We start from the raw sequence: 23,879 nt of genomic DNA on the forward strand, positions 1-23,879 counted from the left end.
AATGATGATACTCAACTGAAGGGCTTTGGGTCTGTTGGTGCTTTCAAAAAAGAAAAAAAAAGAAGCTTTATCGGAGTGGCTTAGCGAGACTCTGAGTGCCACATGAGAGAAATCTGTCGCTTTGTTGTTAAAGTGGCTATATTTTCCAAATTCCCGGTCCTGAAACAGAGTCAGCAATAAGCTACACTGCCTCAAACCAAGACCTAATCCTTATAGATCCTGTTTAGTATTCAGATGAGAGACTTCCACCTCTTCAAACACATGTGAGGGGAGATTATGGGGGCTTTCTGTGCCTCAGTTCTACTGTAGTTCAGAGTACAGTATAGTGCTGTGCATACACACATGAGAAGAGGAATGAATGGTGGTGTAATGTGTTGTTTCTGTCATAGAGGGGACACAACAAAGGCAACAGTGACATTTAGGATGAGGGTAGCATTCAATAACAGCATTGTGTCTAAGTTAGAATTTCCTTCGTACTTTCCTGTCTTGCTACATTTCAGCCATTATCACCATTGTTCTTGGCTCCAGAGTCAGAAAATAGAGCTTGCGTCAGACATTCAAGGAAACTGACCCAGCCTTTTCTTTGGGCCACAGATCCTTAGTGACTTTCACAATTAACAATAGTTGCATGCGAGGACAGCTGGACCTGAGCAGCGGAAGCTTTGAGAAGGGATTTGCAGCTAGTGGTGATGAGCCTGCGAAACAGGAGGGGTCCTCCTTCAGCAAGTGCCACAAAAAAAAATGTTTATGCTCAAGTGACAAAGAATTCTAGTGGCTGTAGTAATTATTTATTATTATATGACTATGGAGCAGAGGTGGGGGGGGGTGGGCCAACCCAATGTTGGACTTGAACACTGCAGACTGATGTTCCTTTCATGTTTCCATGACAGTCAACGTTGATTTCAAATAATTCATTTGAACACAAACCATGGTGTGGCCTTAAAACTAACCATTGCTGATAAAGAGAACTGGATACAGCGTTGGAGGCGGGACCTTGTTCAATGCTATGAAAGTTTCTCAGTGGCGCATGAAGCCAAAATGGCTTGACTCACAACAAACGTACCAGTATCTGGGAACATAGAACATGCACGCTTGCGTTTTGCTTAAGCCCCGCCTCCAGTCCGCAGCATCACAGCTGATCTCGGCTCAGTCAGATGAATGGGGAGGGAAAATAACTTGATTCTGCTTTTAATGCATTTTAAAATGTTGGGACCATAATGATTTAGATAAGGGCTATACAAGTTGTCCTACTGGGCAGTTGATTTCCGGCCTGTTACAAATACCTTGGTATCTGGCTTGATGATTGTCTTACTTTTAAACTTCAGGTCAATAACCTGCTTAAAAAGCTGAGGGTTAGACTAGGTTTCTTTTTCAGAAACAAGTCCTGTTTCTCATTTGAAGCCAGGAAAAGGCTAGTCACTGTGACCTTTTTACCTGATGGTGATCTGGTCTTTATGAATGCACCTGCCCATTGCCTGAACAAGTTAGATGCCGCCTATCACAGTGCACTGAGATTTGTTACTAACTGTAAAGCACTTACACATCACTGTACCCTGTATGCCAAGGCAGGTTTGCCATCACTTACTGTACGGAGGCTCAGTCATTGGTACACGTTTATTTATAAAGCCATGTTGGGTAAACTCCCGTATTATATCTGCTCTCTGATAACACAGAGAGTTGCAAGCAGCTATTGTCTGAGATCGCATGATGTAGTCTTGTTAGATGTGCCAAGAGCAAGGACTGTCTTAGGTAAGACAGCTTTTATGTGCGCAGCTCCACTTGCTTGGAACAGTCTACAGCTAAAATTGAAACTGAGCAATTTTATTCCTCTGAATGTTTTTAAAGCAAGTCTAAATGAAATGCTCATTGAAACTATGGGTATTTGTAAATGTTGATAAGTATGTAAATGTAGCTTGTAAATATGTTGTATGATATCCTCTATGTTAAATAAAGGTTTGAAATGAAATGAAATGAATTTCATTAAAAGAAAAGATCGGCTGATGACTGACTGACTGACACAGAAGTTGTAATACCGTCGATTGGCCACTACGCATATTTGCTTCAACGTCCGGCTCACTTTCTGGTGGCCTGAACACAACCAATATAACTTCTGTGTTGTTTTTGAGCCTAAAACACCTAAAAGTGAAACTGCTTTACTGCACAGGATATGTTTCACAGTCGTCTGTCTCATGTTGCTTCTGACACGCAGTTATTTGAATCACTCCAACCTTTAACATAGGCAACGTAACAGCTCAAACTGGTCGAATGACCCCAGGCTTGATTTTAAATTTCAAGTGTATCTTCTTTTTAACGCTTGCACTATTGAGACATTATGCTTTACACACAATACTGAGCCAGAACACATGACGTGTAGAACACAGAGCAATGCAGCTGACACACTCTGTAACTTTGCCCACCTTGTAAACATCGTGTACCCAAACCTTAATCCTATCATTGTCACATTATAATTAGTTTGCATTAAAGTTCACTGATATGTAACGTTTTCTTTGGAACAGACCAATGGTTTCATTTGTAGGACTTGTTGTGGAAATGACAGGGGTGTTAATACAGTGGTTTGTGTGACTGATAGACAGAAAGCACACGTGCTTTCTCTGAGGGCTGCTGTCACATGGACTAAAAATGAAGAAAGAGAAATCCAATGATGAACCTGTTGGCAGGGATCCCCGTATTAGCAGCATATTAAAACATATCCACTCCAATAACTGTCCGTGGGAGAGGGGTATCAGCCAGGGGAGGTAAGCAATGTGGGAGATGTTTTCAATAAATAGCAATTAAATTACATGTGCTGGAGCGCGGTGAAGATGGGGGTAATAGGGGTGGGGGGGCTGAACCTCTGAGCTATTATCAGAGATGATGACATTAACTAAGCTCTCCACAAGTGCAGTTGTGTGTGACAGAAAAATAGATAAGAGCTTATAATTACACACACCTCCCACAGAGGGAGAGGAGAGATAGAAGGAGAGATGGAGGGAGAAATGATCTGAACTGGCAATGAAGTATTAAGGGCTGAGGGGGAAAGGCTAAAGGAGGGAAAACACACACACACACACACACACACACACACACACACACACACACACACACACACACACACACACACACACACACACACACACACACACACACACACACACACACACACTAGTGAAACAAAGCCCCTCTGCTCTAACCCTGCTGCTGACCCTACACTCTGATGCTGATGAGATGCTGGAGCTGTAACCCTCAGGATAGATGGGATGGAATAGGAGGAGGAGGAGGAGGGAGGAGGAGGAGGAGGAGGAGGAGGAGGAGGATGAGGAGGAGGAGGAGGAAGATTTGAAGAAAAGAGAAAGAGAAAAGGAACGGGTGGGGGGGGATGTAATATTGTTGATGAAAGACACGGAGAGATGTTTGTGAGCAGAGAAGAGCAGAAGAAGAGGGACGAAAAATGAGATGTACTTTATGAATGAAAAGGATGAAATATTCTCAACAGATCTGTATCTCTTAAAAAATAAACAGTAACACATGTTATGTTATTCATGCGGGGAGGGGGGGTGTTTAATGCAGTCAGTGCTGAGGTGACAGGAGGTCTTGCTCTCTGGAAGACCACAGACACAAGACAGTGAAATAACGGGGGAATAATGCTACTTCTCCTGTTGGGCAAATGATTTACACACGTCCTTTATGAAATGCTTCAGTCATATCTCACATCATGTGGGATGAGCTCTGAGACCACTGGTGTGGTGTGTGCAGTGTCTGGCTGGTTATCTAGAGACAGTGACTCTCTCTTTTCTTCTACTATCTAAGGTGTGATTTTGAAGTGGCTGGATTATTGGTCCAGTCATTGATAATGCAGATGGGACTGCTCTCCTGGACTGTGGGACTGACCTAATAGAGGGGTGCAGGAATGAGTGCTAAAGTGCACTTCTGGGCTTCCTTGTTTCAAAGTTAACAGTATTAGAGAGTTTTCGATTAGATGCCAGAATAAAAGGTCTGTAACATACAATATGTCAGTGAATACCAGTGCCCGCCCAGTTTACTCATTGGCCCACGCTGAGAAAGCTTCGGTGTAATTTTTATTTATTTTTTAATTTTTTATTATTATTATACATTTTTGTATTCACCCATTGAGAATATCCAAGCATTCAAAGTGAAATTCAATTGAACAAATATCGAGTTGAATTAATGTTGTAGGCCTATGTGTTTTATCCTCTGAACGGAACTAATTTCCGGTACAAACTGGTTGAGGTGGTATGAAGATTTTCCCTGGGTGGAATACAGCGCAAGTAGGCACGCGCTTTTCTGTAAAATGTGCAGACATTTCCCCAGCCCAGGAGCTGAAGGTGCATTTACGATGGATATGTAGACTGGAAGCACCTGCGTAACTCGTTGGAGAGACATAACAAAAGCGAGGACCACTGCAAGTCCATGAGCAGGTTTGAATGCTACAACCTATTGTTGCTGTTACCTAGTGCAATACAAGAGTAAACTAGAGAATGCAATTCCTGAAGAAATTGCTAGTGGGAATGCTTTATGCTGAAAAGCTGACGCTAAACTGCTATGCTGAAATGTAATGTGTAAGAAGAAAGTGAAGAATTTAGATTGAAATGATACATGAACACTGGGGGCTTGAATGTGTGATGAGAGAAGAAAAGAAAGTAAAAAGGCTTGGAAAAGCAGCAGAATATTTGAACTGCAAACTTTTTGAACTAACTTGATGGCGAATGATCTGTCGCCATGCCAACGGCATTTGATGACATCCCATAATACGCTTAGATGCGTTGATGGCTGCATCGTTACCAAACCTGTGAAGTTTTGGGCCGTTTGGAGCATTTTCCCTGAAGTTATGAGAAAACCGTGTTTCATGGCGAGCATTGTGTTGCCATGGCAACGGCATTTGAAGAAATCTCAAAACTGTCCCGTAGATGTCTTCACGGCTGGACTGTTGGCACACATGTGAAGTTTTAGCACTTTTTGACAATTTTCATAGGAGTTATAGCGATATCGTGTTTTATTGCAAGGGATGCGTTGCCATGGCAACAGCTTTTGAGGAAAACTCATTAATGGCACATAGACATGTTAAGGACTGGACCATTAACTGTCATCTGAAGTCTGGTGGTGTTTGGACCATTTGCATAGGTATCATGACAACATCGTGTTTTATGGCGAGGGATGCGTTTCCATGGAAACAGCCTATGGTGAGATCTCAGATTTGACGTAGAGCTGTTGAGGCATGGACCGGTGATATACAAGCGAAGTTTGGGGGCGATAGGACCGTATCCATTTGAGTTAAAGCGACATCGTGTTTCATGGCGAGGGATGCGTTTCCATGGAAACGGCATATAATGACACCCCATAATTGACATAGAGCTGTTGAGGGCCGGACCATTAACCATTATCTGAAGTCTGGTGCTGTTTTAGACCATTTGCATAGGTATCACGACAACATCGTGTTTTAAGGCGAGGGATGCGTTTCCATGGAAACGGCACATGGTGAGATCTCAGATTTGGCGTAGAGCTGTTGAGGCATGGACCGGTGATATACAATTGAAGATTCGGGGACGATTGGACCGTGTCCATTGGAGTTACAGCGACATCGTGTTTCATGGCGAGTGGTCTGTCGCCATGGCAACGGCATTTGATGACACCCCATAATACGCTTAGATACGTTGATGGCTGCATCGTTACCAAACCTGTGAAGTTTTGGGCCGTTTGGAGCATTTTCACTGAAGTTATGAGAAAACCGTGTTTCATGGCGAGCATTGTGTTGCCATGGCAACGGCATTTGAAGAAACCCCATAATTGACGTAGAGCTGTTGAGGGCTGGACCGGTGATATACAAGCGAAGTTTGGGGGGCGATCGGACCGTGTCCATTGGACTTACAGCGACATCGTGCTTCATGGCGAGTGGTCTGTCGCCATGGCAACGGCATTTGATGACACCCCATAATACGGTTAGATGCGTTGATGGCTGCATCGTTTCCAAACCTGTGAAGTTTTGGGCCGTTTGGAGCATTTTCACTGAAGTTATGAGAAAACCGTGTTTCATGGCGAGTGGTCTGTCGCCATGGCAACGGCATTTGATGACACCCCATAATACGCTTAGATACGTTGATGGCTGCATCGTTACCAAACCTGTGAAGTTTTGGGCCGTTTGGAGCATTTTCACTGAAGTTATGAGAAAACCGTGTTTCATGGCGAGCATTGTGTTGCCATGGCAACGGCATTTGAAGAAACTCCATAATTGACGTAGAGCTGTTGAGGGCTGGACCGGTGGTATACAAGCGAAGTTTGGGGGACGATCGGACCGTGTCCATTGGACTTACAGCGACATCGTGCTTCATGGCGAGCGGTCTGTCGCCATGGCAACGGCATTTGATGACACCCCATAATACGCTTAGATGTGTTGATGGCTGCATCGTTACCAAACCTGTCAATGTGACATCATCGTGTTCCATGACACAGGTGTTTATATTTGAGCTAACGACGACAGCTGTGTGTCACCAATAATGTATAAAATAGGTGGAACATGTTGAAGTCAGTATGAAGTCTCCATCAGACAGAAAAGAATAGGCTCAGACAGTCTGTTAAACTCCAGTGACCACGTCGTTAGCTCAAACACGAACACCTGTGTGTTATGACATCATCGTGTTCCATGACACAGGTGTTTATATTTGAGCTAACGAGGTGTGCAGAGATCAAAGGTTTCCATTGTTCTGAATGAGAGATAAACCTCTTACATGTGAACGTTTTGTCGAAGAAGCATGTCAAGGACCTTGAGTATCTGAAGTGTAATTTTTGTGTACTTTCGGGTTAATAATGTGGCCTTTTTGGCAGTTTAACTAAAGGTGTGCGGCTGCTGCTGTGAGGAAATATCAGCCTGAAATTACAATGGGCTTTAATGGAGGCATGTTGAACGTTTTTGTCACTTCATGCCCTCAAGAGGCATTTTGTTTAATTATTTTGCTTAATTATTTGTCATTTTTCAAGCTACGAGATGTTTTCCTACGTTTGTCATGAAAAATGATGTCTCAGGAATGTAGGGTTTGGGAATTATGGCAGTTTAAAAAAAATATATGAAGGCACATTTCAAGATTTCCTCCACTCTAGCATCACGAACTCTAGTTAATGTTAAAATCTGAAGGAAGCCTCTTTACCAAGGTCTGAACAATGTTTAATATCTCTAAAAGTAAGAATCAGATTTAAAAGTTGTGTTACACGAATAATGTCAGAAAGATGTGTAACATTTTAAAGTTGGAATGAGGTTTCTGAGTGAAAGTATGAATGAACAGTTAGCAGTTGAAGTCGCATGAAGATTTGTTGAAGTCTGAAGAATGTCTCCATTGACTTCCATGTTAAAAATGTGATGAATTATGGGATGTATCTCTGGAATTATGAAAGTTATGAATGATAAAAGTAATAGCCTGCAATTCCCGACCGAGCTGAACGTTTTGATGTTTGAACGGAGTTTCTGCGATGTTGAATGTGGGAGGAGAAGAGGGCCAAAATAAGTCGGCGGAATAATAATAAGAATTTTGTCCGTAGCATAACATATAGTTGGAATGCTGTATCAGCATTCCCACTAAATAACAGATAGTTGGAATGCTGTTAACAGCATTCCCACTAAATAACCCAATTTGTGTTCTTTGAAACTGAAAAGAATATTACATTGTTTTTGTTACTTTCGTTGCAGCTGTAAATATGTTTTAAATGTAATTTAGGTTAACTTCCTGTGTTATTTAGATGCTTTTATTTTGAAGGCGAGTTTACGCTGTTGACAGGAAGTTGTTGTTGCTATGGAAACAACGTGACGGAGAAAAGGAGCGGAGATTAATCTACATACAAGACGTCTATAAAGACGGAGAAAGTAAAGGATAAAGTTTATGTTTAAGTTTAGCACCCCCCGAAGAGGCACAAGGTTGGTATTTACTATAATATAAACATGTAGGTTGTGTCCTAATTCGTTTGTATGCTGTTTTGTAGCTTTGCTGTCTGTTTACAGTTCACTTTTGGTAGTATGCTAAAGTGATTCTAATACGGATGGAGCCTAAATGTATTTGTTATTTGTGTGTCTGTATAGCTCGTACGTTGATATTGGAGATTTCAATAAATGTATATCATCAGTCAAGACTTCGACCATTATTCGGAGGGAAATGCTACAACGATGCTTGGCAATGGGCATTATTATATATTATTATTATAGGCCAGGCCTACCTTAAAGTCATTTTTCCCCCTGGAAAAAGCTGGCCCACCCTATTTTATACAGGCCCGCCCTAAAGTACATTTCTGCCTACGCTACTGGTGAATCTCAAAATCGGCAGTTACTAACAAGTGTCTAAATGAGACGACAGAACATTAGCCACCTTTAGCTTAGCGGTGTTGACGTGTAGTCATATGACCGTGCTGTAGTTCCCTTATAGCCTTACGTTAGCTTTTTACTTCTGCAATTGCAACTTTTATAAAAGTGCTGTTAATAAGTGGAGATTATCCTGCTGTACAAAACATGTAACTATCATACATGTTTGTTTGCCACAGAGATTATTTATAAATTCCAAAATCCAATGGAAAATCCTGTTGCTTTTAGTTGAGGGAGTGCTTGGATGCTAACTTCCAGGTCGCCTATGTTCTTCAGCTAACGGTGCGCCACATGAAGGTCGTTGAAAGACCTTTGCTGCATTTGGAAGTGGACTACAGAATGTTTTCAGTAAAGCTCTTATGCTATTAAGCTATTTATGACCGATTACAGTAAATCTCCTTTTAGTCCAGTGTGCTTTTTGAGTGCCATGCTCTTCTGGAGATTTGGTGATGGAAAAAATAATCCAGACTTTCTACCCAGGGGAGATTGTGCAGGAACTCTGCCACAAAGGGTCAGAAGAGATTTATGCCCAAATATTTGAGTGTCTTTTTATTCATTTTTAATAAACAATTTCTATGCTCATGTTTAATGATGTTTTGTCAAGGAAAAAAACTATGTGTATTTAGCAGAACGTCAAACTATGTCTCAAATATATTTGCACTTATGCCTGATGCTTCTCTCTAGAGTGAAATGTAGACATATCAAATGTTTTGCTGAGCTTTTGAATGCTTGAAATAGATCTTAATTTGACTAATCCTTCAAATCTATGCCTTTGGCCATTTCTGAGCATTAGGGCATATCTCAGAAATCCTGACACTAATGTATGATACTGCACGGCAAACATCCTCCCGAATGCACGTCTGCTTCTATTGTCAGCACAGTAATGCAAAAAAACGGTACAAATGGTTGTAGGGGTGTGCTCGATTAACCGCTGTGCGTCATCCACAGTGTGAGAAGGGGGTAGAACTCTGGTTCACTCCCCTTAAACATGCCTCTGATCAAACTGACACAGTCACACACTCAGAGCCCTGCTTCTCACAGACTGAGACAGAGAGGGCTACATCAGTGCCTCTCTCACATGTACTGCCTACATCCAGGTTAAACCATACACTCCAGCATTTGCACTTCACGTACATCAGCCAATCAGCTCACTGCGAGTGGGACCAAGGTAACAATCAAGGAAAACACACCTGTTTGATATCCTGCCTCCCAAATGGGGGAAGGATCTGCAAGAAATTGCACTTGAAGAGCTGAGCCCATTTGAAACTAATGTACCAGAACATAAGTGAATATATCAGCATTTTTCTCGTTGCTTTGAGTTTATATCGTTAAGGTTTATTGCACATGGTAAGTCGCTTTGAATAAAGTGTCAGCTAAATGTAATGTAATGTGTACAATAATATTAGTAGTGATAGTAATATTAATATCTAAATACAAGGAACCCGCTGTTATTCTTTGTGGTTCATTTTCTTGTGGTCAATGACTCAATGTAGAAAATCACTAAGTATTCGAGGGAGGATTTAGTAGAGTCAAGTGAAATGGTAAAAGGACTGTATTTTATATAGTGCTATTCCATTCTTTGTGACCCCTCTAGGTGCTTTCAATATTCACCCATTCACACAGAGGCAGAGGCAGCCATACAAGGTGCCTTCTGAGGGAAGCTAACATTCACACACCGTTGCCCATGCCATAGGGAGCAATTTGGGGTTCAGTGTGTTGCCCAAGGACACTACCACATGTTGAATGCGGGGGGTTGGAGATGGAACCACTGACCTTCCGATTGGACCTCCTAAGCTGCAAACCCCCCCTAAAATAGAGTTTCAACACTCCATCAAACATCCCTCCTGAGAGCGCAGGCCATGGTGCTAATGAATGATATCAGCATCAGGGAGGGATTTCTCCCTCAGCAGCGTCTAGAAGGCATAAACCTTACTTGTGTCCCCTCCTGTCTTTATAACGGCTCTTCTTCCCTCGTTCTGCCTCACTGAGGAAACAGTTCTGATGCCCTGAAGACCCCTGCCTAATAGTGTGACTATAATGACTTTTTCCACATAGCTGCTTGCTGCCAGTGTCATCTCATACATGATTACTCTGTATGGATTTCATTTGGTCACTGTAATTAAACTTTTGCTAATGTCACAGACATTTTATTTCAACCCTCAGGTGCCAGAAGAACTACATGGCTCTGAGTGTGGCATCCATGAAGCAATACACTATATAGTTGTGAGACACGCCAACCAGTATAAAAGGCTTACATCTATCATCTCCTCACATCGATTACTTTGTTGAAACTAACTAACTAATAAAAAGTACTTCAAATGTTTTATGAAAGATACAATTAGGGCTTCATGAAAAATGCATCAGCACAGATGTTCTGAGTAGATGCTAAATATCAGCGCTGGGCAGATTGTGAATATTTAAATAATGGTATCATCTAAAATAAATCTGATCCTTATGCACTCTGCTGTGTGTTATTCGCCTCGTCTGTGTGCAATTGTGAAAAATGACCAATCAAAACATCCAAAATGGTAAAATACAATAAGTTCAGATGGTACCAAATCTGTTATCAAATATTGTATCCGTCTCTTTCTCTCATTGCAAACACCGGGGCACAGAACCTTCAGCTCCCCTCTCATTTAAGCCGGCTCAAACAGCGGGCAGTGCCAGCTAAAACGACAAACGGCTATCACTAATTATGATTAAGTCCATGATATCTCAAAGATCAGATGGAACAGTTCCTTTAAGAGAGCAGGAGTGGGGAAAAAACACTGCAGCTCACAAATGGATACATGTTTACAGAGTGTGATTATGAGCGGCCCAAACACTTAAAGAAGACAACCAGGATTATGTCCCTGAAATCGTTAAGGCATCAGACTCTAACCCTAACCCCCACCTAAATACCTCCAAGTAAGAATAATTTAACATAGCCTATCTTGTCTAAGCTCATGCCCTCAATTCCCGTCTGTCAGCAGCTTTATTAACTTTTTTTTCTGAAGGACAGGTTTAGAAGGATATGTGGCTGCGCTTGTTGTTGACCTCAGCCTGCAACATCTGTCAGTGGCACCAGAAGCAGGACGCCTTCTCTCAGCAGCATCTCAGCTGACTGGGGGCCTGATGCTGGGAGGCCTTCAGCCACATCAGGGCTCCTCTACCCCCGGCTTTAGTAACTGTGGACCCCGTGGCTGGGTAAGATTCTACAAAACTCGACCTTAGGAGACCCTTTCAAAACCCATTAGATATCAGACACGGCTCTTCAACTGAAAATTACACAACAAATATTCACCACAAAGAGTGAATATTCCACCCTCTTTCTGAGGATATAGGTTATATGGTAAACAAAGCTTTTATTTCAAAATACATGAACCCTGTAACTATGTTTCAATCTTTTAACCCTAAGCTATTTTTTGATCAGTGTCAAAATGAGATCAGAATAAATCACATTAAACAAAACCCTGTGCTAAATAGATGTTATGCATGTTAGGTGAATGTCATTAAATGTACATTAATGTGTTGTTTTTGTAAAAAATTGAAAAAGAATGTATGACTACTAAGTAGAACAATAAACGTGTGGTTACTACCTGACAGTTCAACAGAACACCAATTAGAAAATGTATCATTCTATTGGTATTTGTCACAGATAATATGCAATCAATACTTTTTATTTCACTTTTATTTGACCAAAAATGAAAGACTTTTGTCTTCATTACATGACAGTGTCAGACCTTGCAGTTCTTGAGTATAAATCTGCTTGTTCTACCCAAAAGCCATGTAGTTGTTGGCTCGCACATTTAATGAGTCATGTTGTTTAGTATGGTCACAATTACTAAAAACAGCAGTGCTGTCATTCCTCTTGTGTTTCCACTGCTCCACTGATCTGCTGGATACCACATGTGTTAAGGACAGGAGTAACAAACTGAACATCCTGATGTCACCTTTATCTTTATCCTATATTATGGGATGAAGTGAGTAGCAAGTCAGGGACCTATTATCAGTTTTTATTCAGGGTAACCATTTTTTTGACATCAGCAGTCTGACGTGATGAGAGAGAGAACACAGCGGAGCGCCCCGACCGGTCTGAAAACCAGCTGATAATCTTCCTGCAGCTCTATTGGCTGTAAACAGTCATTAACCAGTGAACTGTCTAAGCCTGGCTCCAGCAGCACCACAGCAAACCCTGCATTAAGACGGCATGAGGCTGACGCTGTCGTTTTCTACAGTTATGTGTGTGTAATTCAGCAGCACATGCCTTTGTTATGACTTAGGGCAAACCCTACAGAAACCATGATAATGTCTTCTATACTATACTATGTATTTATATATTAACCATAATGACTTGTTGAGGGAAACTATGTTCTGCTTCAAGCAAACATCAGCTGGTAATCACTCTGTTTATGTAACCCGTACGCAAAACAATACACAAAAGAATGTTTTACTGTACACTGGAGATTTCTATCAACTTACCAGGCATCAATCAATGGGTAGAAAAAACACCCACAAACAGCCACTATGCCCATATCTGTAGGGTGTTGGATTTTTCTTTTTTTGAGGGGAGGGACCGACAGAGAGAAAGAGGGAAGAGGAAGAGAAAGATGTAAACATGTGTCTGTGCCTTTAAGAGTCCCCAGGCCAGGGCCCAGTGTTGGGAAAGTCGCCCAGTGGCTTTCTCATGACCCCTGAGAGGAGGCCGTCTTCCTCCTGCGTCCACGGATGGAGCAGGGACATCGGAGAGAGCAGGGGACAACCCACAGCTGAGAGACACAGCTCCTCCTCATCTAATGGCGGCTCTCACTGTGAGGATACGCATTTAAATATGAATGTGTGTGTATATTTAAAAATAGTCTGTGAATGTGGAGCGACCCTCTAATAGTTAGCATGAACTTGATCTTTGGAGGTCAAAGCAGCATTTTAAATATGCAGCTTGTACTACGCTGCTCCACATCCTTTAATCATAGCATTAATCCTGTAATTATGACTTTAATTAAGGTATTATCATTAGATTAAGACCCCCATCCTAATAACGCTCCTGTGGGTCGTATTATGGGTTGGAACAATCGGCCTATTTGGTCGTATTAGTTGGAGGACTTGTTGAAAATAACAGGCCCCAGCACGCCCCCCCACTCCCAGTACAATTGTTCTAGAATCGACACTGAGCTGATGTACCTGCAGGACTCTTGCTTTTATGAGTTTGTATCTTCATGGTTGGCTTTGGATAAAAGTAACAGCTAAATGAAATGTGAATAAATGTATTGTTTTAAAGAATTTTATTTAAAAAAATTGAGAAACATGTTAAGATTGTTCGCTCTGGACCTTTATCCATTGCTGTGATGTTGGACCCGCACTAATCTCCTGCAGGTTCTTGTTCTCCTGGGCCCTGTACAGAGTGTCAGTGGATGTTCATGGGATTACAAGAGGCACTGGCACATTTACACGGACTGACGATTGGACAGCAAACTGCCTCGCTGGGGAGGAAAAGTACACTGATGTATTTCTGTGTCATTACGTAGGAACTGATAAATCCTTCAATCTCCTTCCTCAAATCAAAATTGCACCAGTTGCTGGGAACACATCAGGAGGAGCGTCAGCCCGCTGTAATCCCGGCTAAAGTGGAAAGGGGCTTTGCTGCACATCCACTTGGTATTATTCTACTGTAAGAATAGGCAATTAGAGATAAGGTAATAGTCGTGGTTGGGCAAACTGCGTTCCATGGCCCTCTCTTTGCCAGTCTCTGGGGACATATTTTATATTTTGGGATAAAGTGTCATCAGGGTAACAATAGGGAGTGAAACCAGAAACAAACCAATGTTGTCATATTGTCATATATAGAGTGTGAGAATGATAAGCTTTAAGGCTGGGGGGGAGCATCAGGGCCCTAAATGGCCCCGTGTTAAAACAATACTAAAAATAAGGCTTTCAACCCTCTAGTTCCCTACTCCAAATCACTGAGAATTGCCACAGAAAATCAGCAGTGGCAGCACAGATTTCTACCGTGCCCCCCCCAACCCCATCCCGTCCCAATGGAGCCTTTGAAGCTTGTATGGATTGACCTTGTTAAATAAGTTAAGTCCATTGTGGGACACACCTGGAAAAAGAATGAAGATGTTCTTTTGCCAGCTGGTGTGTTCAGAATAGAAGAGTAACGGTACAGAAGATAAGGCACGGCTTACACACAGAGCCACCAACAACTGGCCTCTGATAAGCTGCAACAAATGTGTGCTCATGGAAATGCATTGTTAGACACATGCACACACACACACACACACACGCACGCACGCACACGCACGCACGCACGCACGCACGCACGCACGCACGCACGCACGCACGCACGCACGCACGCACGCACGCACGCACGCACGCACGCACACACACACACACACACACACACACACAGACAGACAGACAGACAGACAGACAGACAGACAGACAGACAGACAGACAGACAGACACACACACACACAGCTTATTTCCCTATCTGTGAAAACTGTACAGAGTAGTGATTTTTCTAACCACAAATAAAAATGATCATAAGGCTCAAAGTTATGCATCATTAGGGTGTGGCCATTATGATTGAAAGGTGGGTCTCTCATGTCTGCTCTGTTGCCTCACCCTGCCCGCCTCAGCTCCACCTATTGGCCCACTTTTTGTCCAGCCGGGAGTTAGGCGGAGTCAGGACTGAGGAGATGGTGTCGGCTGGACACACCCACATTGAGCTTCACAACAGCTCTTAATAAATCTATGGGTGGTGTCACATAGACAAGCTCCATGTTTTAAACAGTCTACGGGTCTATAAGACTTTAAAAACTGCACATCCCAGATTCCTACAGCCCAAGTCGGCCTGACAAAATCTTGTTTGTCTCAACAACAGTCCAAATAATTCAACTTGAAATGCACTGAAAACACTGAAACGTTGACTTTAATTCATGTGTAAATGTATTATGTCAACAGATTTCACATAACTGTATTAGGTTATTTGAAAACAATAATATTAAGTTTAAATAAAAAACGTTAGGTTCAACTTTATTTTTTTTGTTCTTTACCCATTTGTTCAGTGTGGCAACAACAGTTCAACACATATCCAAGTAACAAGCTACTAGCTATGTTACTCATATGCCTCTTTCAACCATTTCAATATGAATGTGTGTGTACACTTAAAAATAGCAGTAAGTGTGAATTTGGAGCAAACCTCTGATAAATAACCTTAACTTGATCTTTAAAGGTCAAAGCAGGAATTTAAATATGCAGCTAATACTGCGCTGCTCCACATCCTTTAATGACAGCATTAATCCTCTGAATATGGTTTTAATTAAGAAATATAATTAGATTAAGGTATTTACATGACCCCAGTGGAATCAAACTTAGATTGACGTATTGATATAAGTGGCAGCTCCTCTGTTTGAAGTGACTGTTCACATTTCGTAGTGGAAATTCAGTGACCACAAACAGACACAAAACCACCAGCAAAGGGACCCAAAGCAGCCATGCAAGATGCAAAATGAATACAAGAAAACAAAACAAAAAATAAACGTCCAGATAGGAGCAATACATGAGATGCAAAAATGAGGGTTAGGGTTATTTATATAGCTATAAAACGGACTAGAGATTAGTAACATAATGACAAAGACATGAGGTTTCACGGGATATAGAGCCAACCACATTTAGCTTTAGAAAACTATGATGAAGTCACTGAGACCCCCTCCACATTTTCTACAGTCTATGGGTCTAAATGCGTTCAGAAAGCAGTGAAAATGGCACATCACAAATACTAAAGCCCATTTGGGCATCATCAGATGTCTTGTTTGTCACACCAACTGTATGAAACCCCAGAACATTACATTTATGGTATAGGATTAGGAAATGCAGCAGTTACTCACACTTCCAAACCTTATGATCAAATGGTGATTTCACTTGAATAATTACTAAAACCATATATAGAACAAAAATCTTCTCAAAAACGTAGTATACAGTTAAGAAAGTCAAACTACCTCAATTAAATGTATTATTAGGGATGTCCCGATCCGATCACGTGATCGGGGATCGGAGCCGATCACGTGATTTTCACGTGATCGGGGATCGGGAGAAAAAAATCGGGGATCGGAATTTTTTTTTTTTTTTTTTTTATAAAATATTTTTATACATTTTATTTAATGTTACAAAACAAAAAGGACCATGTTCACGTCTTAAAGTCATCCTGAGGCCTTAGTTTTGGGTTAAAATTACACAACATCATGTATGTGTTGCTTCTTTTGGGCTTGTTTTCATAGACCTGGTTGCTTATTTCTCTCAAATCTGGCAACAGAGTGGGCGCAGTGTCTAATAGTAGCAGTAAGCTAACAAGAGGCTACGTTCAGCTGGTGACTCGGGAGTCGGGACAGAGAAAATGTCAGGAGTTTGGAAGTATTATAAAATTGAAAGCGAAGGCAGTGTAACAGCCAGATGCAATGTTTGCAAGGCGGAGGTTCCGCGTGGTGGAAAGAACAGAGCTACGTTCAACATGACCAATCTAATACAAACACCACCAACAACAACACGACGAGTACACAGCGGCCACTCAGGTAACGGCACTGAAACAACCGACACTTTCAGAGACTTTTAAAAGGAAAGAGAAACTGCCCCAGAACAGTGAAAAGGCCAAAAAAATAACAGCCAAGATAGCTGAATTCATCGCGTTGGATGACCAGCCGTTATCTGTTACCTTTTTTTTCCTCTTAATGCATTGCATAAAGATCGGATCGGGAAAAATCGGTATCGGCAGATTGTCAAAATCAAATGATCGGAATCGGATCGGGAGCAAAAAAAGGTGATCGGGACATCCCTATGTATTATGTTAACAGATTTCAAAAATAGTAGGTTCAACTTAATATTATTGCTTTTAAATATCCTAATTAAAAAAGTTCAGTAAGGTCTTCATTTTAAATTTCATGAAGATATTTTATTTTGTATCTGACCGAAATCCCGCTCTTTCTCGTCTAACGTCCACATCTAACCTCCTCCACTGCTCTGATTTCAGACTGAAACACCAAATGTCTTGTTTGTTGGAGGACGTTCGCTCACTTCCGGCTCTGAGGCACTCGGCTCCATCAGGAGCTGAAGGAGCTTTCCTGTTGCCACAGGCTGCTATTCATGGCTGTTTCCTCCCTGTGTCTGACCACTGAGTGTTTTCAGGACACACCTGCAGGGCGATTGATGGCCAGTCAAATGTTGAGGTCAAGGTCAGCACTGTGGTTGTATTGTCCTGATGTCCTGTCTGACATGAATCACAGCCTGCTGTTAAACCTCAGGTAGGAGACATTACTAGCAATAAGTCCTTGAAATGCCTTAAGGCGTCTAAAGCATGTTGGTAAACAGGTAACAGCCCTGCCTCTGAGTAACAGGCAGCCTGGGATTGCCCGTGTCAGCGCATGTGATTGTTTTGGCAACAGCGCTATAGAACACAGTGGCTTCAGCTGAGAGCAGTCAACATGTGAAGCTCCTGCTGTCTCACAGGCTGAATGAACTAACACACACTCACCTGGAGCAGCTTAACTTCAATGGATATCTCAGTTCTTTCCACCTATATGCACGCAGGACAGTTTGTGAGAGAAGTCTACATCCAAGTCAATGTTAGAGACGTAAATCTGGACATCCATGAAAAATGTGGTTTCTGTTCAAGAGGAATGATAGACCAGATGAATATGAATTTACAGCAATCCGTTGTGGCTATTTAAGGATGTTTTTCTGTCAGATCAGAGGCATGTGGCTTTATATGACCTCAAGTTATGCAGCCTGTTGACTGAGACTACATTTGACTTCAAGTTTCTGCCTCTCATAAAGCCAAGCACAACTCTCAAGGATTTAAAAACCACAGTGTTCTTTTTCTGTAAAATGCTCCCCTCAAGAAAACACTTTTTTACTCGATTAATCATTTAAAACGGCTCATTCCTTAAAATATTTGCAAAATACTCATACAGCCCCAATTTTTTAATCAGAGAGTTGACGGGGAAAGTAGGCTGCCTGTAATATACGAGTCACAGTAGGAGTTTAATACATTGCTAGAGAGAGTGGCGGCTCAGCCAATGTTACAGCAGCTATAAAGGGATTATTCCCTGGAAGACATAATCATGTGTAACACACTTGTTTCAAATCCTGTGAAAAACAAACAGGTGTTCCAGCTTTAAATCCAGCTTCATCCTGCGGCACACACACAGAGAGAACCCCCAGAAACACAGCCTGATGTCATCTGCTCATTAGTTATTAAGCCATGGTGAATAATGTCGAGATAATTTCAATACCATTCATCACAGGAATACACCCCACATATTAAAGAATAGACTGTCTGGAGATATTAATATAAGTACGCTTAGGCATTCAATGCTGAAAACACTCTCAGATAGACTTCAGCTTTGATTTGCTGATAGACCAAAGGAAAATGTCAGATTTGTTGAATGAATGTAGCCTTATGGCATATTCAACATGTCCAAAAAACTGTATTATATGAAATATTTGAAATATTTAGCAAATTAAGTGTTTTATTTGGTGAAAAACATACAAGGAGCATCAGGCACTGACCCAAGAACTAACCACTATACACCACTGTATATATTTTAATATACATTATATATTTTGTAGTACAATGTGCACATTTTGTATTATGTTTAAATAATATTTGTAATGTATTACATATTTTATTGATCCTTTTACTTTGACTTCTTATATTTAAACAAATATCTTTATTTTATTTTATCTTTGTATTGCACAGTCTGACTTTAACTTCTTATTGGTATTAACATATTTTAATAAATGTTTTATTTATCTTTGTCTCATTTCGTTTTAAAATGGAGCAACTGTACTTTTTGTTGTCCACCTGGAAGTTACAAAATTGTAATTCGTGTAATTTCTATCTCTAAAATGTCACGGAACACAATTCCCCCAGCAATTGATAAAGTCTTGTGCTCCTGACACTGAGGAGAGCTGTGGAATGAGCTGTCACTGACCTGAGAGCGCCCACAGAAAGGTGAGTGCAAGCAGAGGAAGTTTCCTGGAAGTGTTGGAGAGCTCCATGGTTGTTAGTGTCTTTCACCGGCTCTGTGACTCTGTCCGCCGCAGGCTCAGTCTGGCAGGTGTCTCCCCCCGAGCCCAGCACAGAGCCAGCCACGGAAGGTAAGGGACACTTGGGGTGAGGAAATATGAGGAGCCGGTCGGTCCCACAGAGCGGCGGGAATCCTCCTGACCCAGCTGAGATGGTGACAGTGGAGTGGGATCAGCACAGCGGACACTGGAGGTCTGTAACCACTCTTCTTCTTCTACTCTTCTTAACGCTCAGCTGCATCTGCTACTCCCTGCTCCACCAGCGAGTAAAACTCTGAGTGTGTGTGTGTGTGTGTGTGTGTGTGTGTGTGTGTGTGTGTGTGTGTGTGTGTGTGTGGTGTGTGTGGTGGGGGGGGGGGGAGAGGGAGAGAGAGAGAGAGAGAGGAGAAGAGAGAGAGAGAGAGAGACGAGAGGAGAGAGTAGAGAGATGGAGAGAGAGAGAGAGAGAGAGAGAGAGAGAGAGAGAGAGAGAGAGAGAGAGTGAGAGAGAGAGAGAAGCAGTACCACCTTACCTTAATAATCATTACGAGTTCCGGTGATGTCCTTCAAAATAAAACCTTTTTACGTACACAGTTCTAGCGAACGCTTATCGTGACATTCCGCTTTTATATTGTAAGGAACATTTTTATTGACATCGTTCTTTTCCCCGCTCAAATGTTCTAGCTTGACTCGCAGGTACACCCAGAGCTGCCAGCCTTTGAGTTCAGCTTGGAGTGAGATTTTTTTTTTTTAGTGGGGGGGGGGGGGGGTTAACAAGATATTAAAGTTGAAAGAATCAATCTGGTGCACTTTGAGAGCAAAATGAAGAGATCTATGGATACATCTCTCAACACCCAAATGAAACAGAACTGTAAACAGATTTTCTTTTTCTTTATGGATATTTTACAAATCACTCACCTTTTAAACTGTATTCTTGTTTTACTGTCATACTGTATAGTATTTCATAACTGTTTTTCATTTATTCTCTTATTGTTTTATAACTATATTGATCGTATGAAGGTGTGCCTTGGAAATAATTGTTTACATATATCGTGACCAAACCGTTTGAAACCGACTGAGATAACTTAGACTAAAGTTAACTATCTAAACACTCCGAGTGTCCTTTACCTCACTGAGCTGTAGTTATCTGAGCCTCTCAGTCTGACAGGAAAGGACTTTCACTTCACCTTGTTGTAGAAACAGCTTCTTACACCTGTCCTCTGGCTAGCAGCGGTACCGTGCAAAGCTGATTAACGTACAATGTTGGGAGTATTTCTGAGTCAATTTCACAAAACAGTGACTATTAAACTAAACATATAACTAGGTTACCTGTTAAAAACGATTTCCGTGTATTTTGTTCCTCAAACACATGAACATAAACGGTGTAAGACAGTAATCACATGTATCTGTGTATAGATAAGTTATTATGGTCCCACCAACGCTTATGGTTTATTAAAAATACGCGCCATATAGGCTACATTTCACCATCTTATTTAAAGCTCAAATGTCTGACCAACTAGGCTACTTGTTATGACCTGAAATTGTCTTTAAAAAAGATATAGAGCAAAAAGTGTGTTTCATCAAATACTAGGCGGACACACTCGTGTGCAATTTGCCATTTTCGAATACCCTGGCTCAAGCTTTTCATCAGTAAGCCTTTTTTCCAAACCAACACAACTGCAGCTCCATGTTTCCCCTGCAGACCGTCAGCTCCTGTTCCATCATGTGTGAAGAGGTGTGGGTCTGCAGCACACACACACACACACACACACACACACACACACACACACACACACACACACACAGGCACACACACACACACACACACACACACACACACACACACGCGCACACACACATTGGACTCAGCTTGACGTGAATTCCCAAGGTGAGCTCACCCCTGATGTAGAAATATGGAGTGACCTGTGCTCTCCACAGTGGTCAGAGCCCTTTACTTCATCCTATAAGGTTGCCCAGTTGCCTCAGCAACAAGGGTGAGGCTAATGCATGAGGATCACCCAATTACGAGAGGTGAACAAGGTTATCCCTGTGATTAAATCCAAAGAAGCAGGGTCCAAGCCTCATGTGATTTTGTTGTGTTGTTGTAATCTTCATCTGGGCCTCCAGCTGAAATATACAGAACTCAGAGGAAAGCTGTCAAAACAGCCCTGTTTATATTGTGTGGCTATAAAAATGTAAGCACAAGCCTAATACTTGATTTTTAACAAGACTACAAACCCAACCATATGATGAGCAAACCTGACACCTGGAGGCCAAACAAACTGCTTGCTTCAATTAATTATATGTAAAGGTTCATGGTTTTGTAATATTTTCAGCAGAAAAGTGGCAAGTAACCCATGCCTTCAACAACGGACAAACATTTGTATTATCAATAATATAATAAATAAATACAAATAAATATCAAGGACAATAACTGTTGACATCAAATCATAAAAACAAAATGTGTGCATTGTGTGCAATGGAATTTTACTGGAAATGTATGGATATAAGCATTTGGAAATGATTTCATGCTTTAATGAAATATAACGATAGATACACAAGACCACTGTGTGATTGTTTCTATGATCAGATTAATTCAGATTATACTCTATAGGATATTGCTGATGTGTGAAATCTACATCATGCAGAACAGTATTATTGGTTTATGGCAGATATCATCTGTGCCCTAGATATGTAAAGACCGGAGACGTGATTATTGACCTCGTCCTGCTGCTTCTGGACATACTCTATAGATACGTTTTGATTAGTTAAGCTTTTTCTTATGTCAGCTCATGAATTATCTTTTCCATTTCACTTCTACAGTTTGTTCAACAAGTTATTAAATACTAATACTGTTCGCAGCTCAGCACAAGATTGATCCATGATGCTTCAAGGATTAAACCCTTATGTAGATTATTAAAAATTTAAAAATCCTGTTGTTTCCTGCATGATATAACACATGTAAGAAAACGTATTACATATTCATTGTGAAGAAAAGCAAAATGGCCTATCAATTATAAAACAGCATGTTATCATGTATGAGTAATTTCTGTCATTGAAAACGTTTTGCACCTACACCGTGTAAATAAAACGGTTGAATATGGATATGTCATATTAATTGTTAACTAATTTACGGAGCCCCTAAAGGAGTAGCATGAAGCTGCAGCGTCGGAGACTGCAGTTTCAGGACCGCAGTCCTGGGAACGCACTCCTAGGACCCTAGTTTTTCGTGACACTGCCACCTAGCGAGTAGGAGACATGAATATAAACGACAACGCACAGAGTGTGAGTAATGTGAAGTGCTTTTAAAGTTTTATTTGTTTAACATTAATAACGAAGTGTGATTAGCTAACGTTAACTATGATAGTCTTAAGGCAATACAAACAATCACCTGTTAGCTTATGATAGCTTCTAACCGTCTTAAAGGCACTAAAAACAATTATTCGTTAGCTATAGCTTTCGGCAAAATAAACTGTTAGCATTTTTGATTATTTATTTAATGAAACTGTAGCGTGATTTTGGCAAGCCCAACTAGGTGTCCTACATTAATTGTTGACAGCAATACAAGCACCACAGGGAAACAGTCATCTGTTAGCCTATGATGATGACTCGCTGCAAAACCAACTGTTAGCCTTTTTGTTTATTTGTGTAATGAAACCGGGTGCTTTCAATGCGACCATCTTTATAAGGACGTTGGCACAGGCTACCGGGGAAGTGGACGGCGAGGAATCTTGGAGAGTTTTTACCCCGAAGAGGGCTTCCCGGGGTACTGCAGCTGGAGCTGTTTTCTGGTGGCTGAGGGAACAACAGACCCCGCCTCACCCCAGTGAAGAATCCTAAGTGTCCTCTCCACTTTCAGAGGAAGGGTCAGAGACAACTCAAAGACATGCTGGACTCCAGAGGTCATTCTGTGTCCGTGTTAAGGAAATTGTGCCCGTCTTCTAAATAAATAAAAATGTATTCTGCACTGAAATGCCTCTCGGTCAAACTGCATGTTCAACACTGAACAGTTGTTTTTGAGTAATCAAGCACCTCTTCAAAGACACATTTGATTTGATTATTTCGAACGTGTAATATAATAATGAAATTAAACAAGATAATTATGATACTGTAAAAACGTAAGCAGTATCAAATTGATAAACTAAATATTATTGACTTACAAATTATATATAAACAAATGATCTACCTAATTACACATCCGAAAAGGCGTGGGAAGGAGTTTACACGTATTTAATCCCACCCCTTCTCCCAAAAACTAAATTAACATTTTTGTTTTCTTTTAACAAAATATACATCTAAATGTATGTCTACATACAATATATATCATTATTACTACAATATATATATATGCATATATTAATTTACGATGTATGTCAAATTTGATAAGACAAATATAAAAGACTATCTTTTTACATCTGACATACAAAATACATTTGTTATTAAAAAACTGAAACATAATAACAACAAATTGTTGTTAATAATA

General features: G+C 41.0%; 1 protein-coding gene across 1 annotated transcript in view; it reads right to left on the reverse strand.

The window, feature by feature from the left end:
* The window catches only part of esama (endothelial cell adhesion molecule a), a 79,827-nt gene extending 60,130 nt beyond the window's left edge, over positions 1-19,697 (reverse strand). Inside the window, exon 1 of the mRNA XM_034117303.1 lies at positions 19,324-19,697. Within this exon, the coding sequence (XP_033973194.1) occupies positions 19,324-19,390 (67 nt within the window). The 5' untranslated portion in view covers positions 19,391-19,697. The remainder of the gene's footprint in view (positions 1-19,323) is intronic.
* Positions 19,698-23,879: the final 4,182 nt, after the last annotated feature.

This window comes from Trematomus bernacchii, unplaced genomic scaffold, assembly GCF_902827165.1.
Source record: "Trematomus bernacchii unplaced genomic scaffold, fTreBer1.1, whole genome shotgun sequence".
Taxonomy (NCBI): Eukaryota; Metazoa; Chordata; class Actinopteri; order Perciformes; family Nototheniidae; genus Trematomus; species Trematomus bernacchii.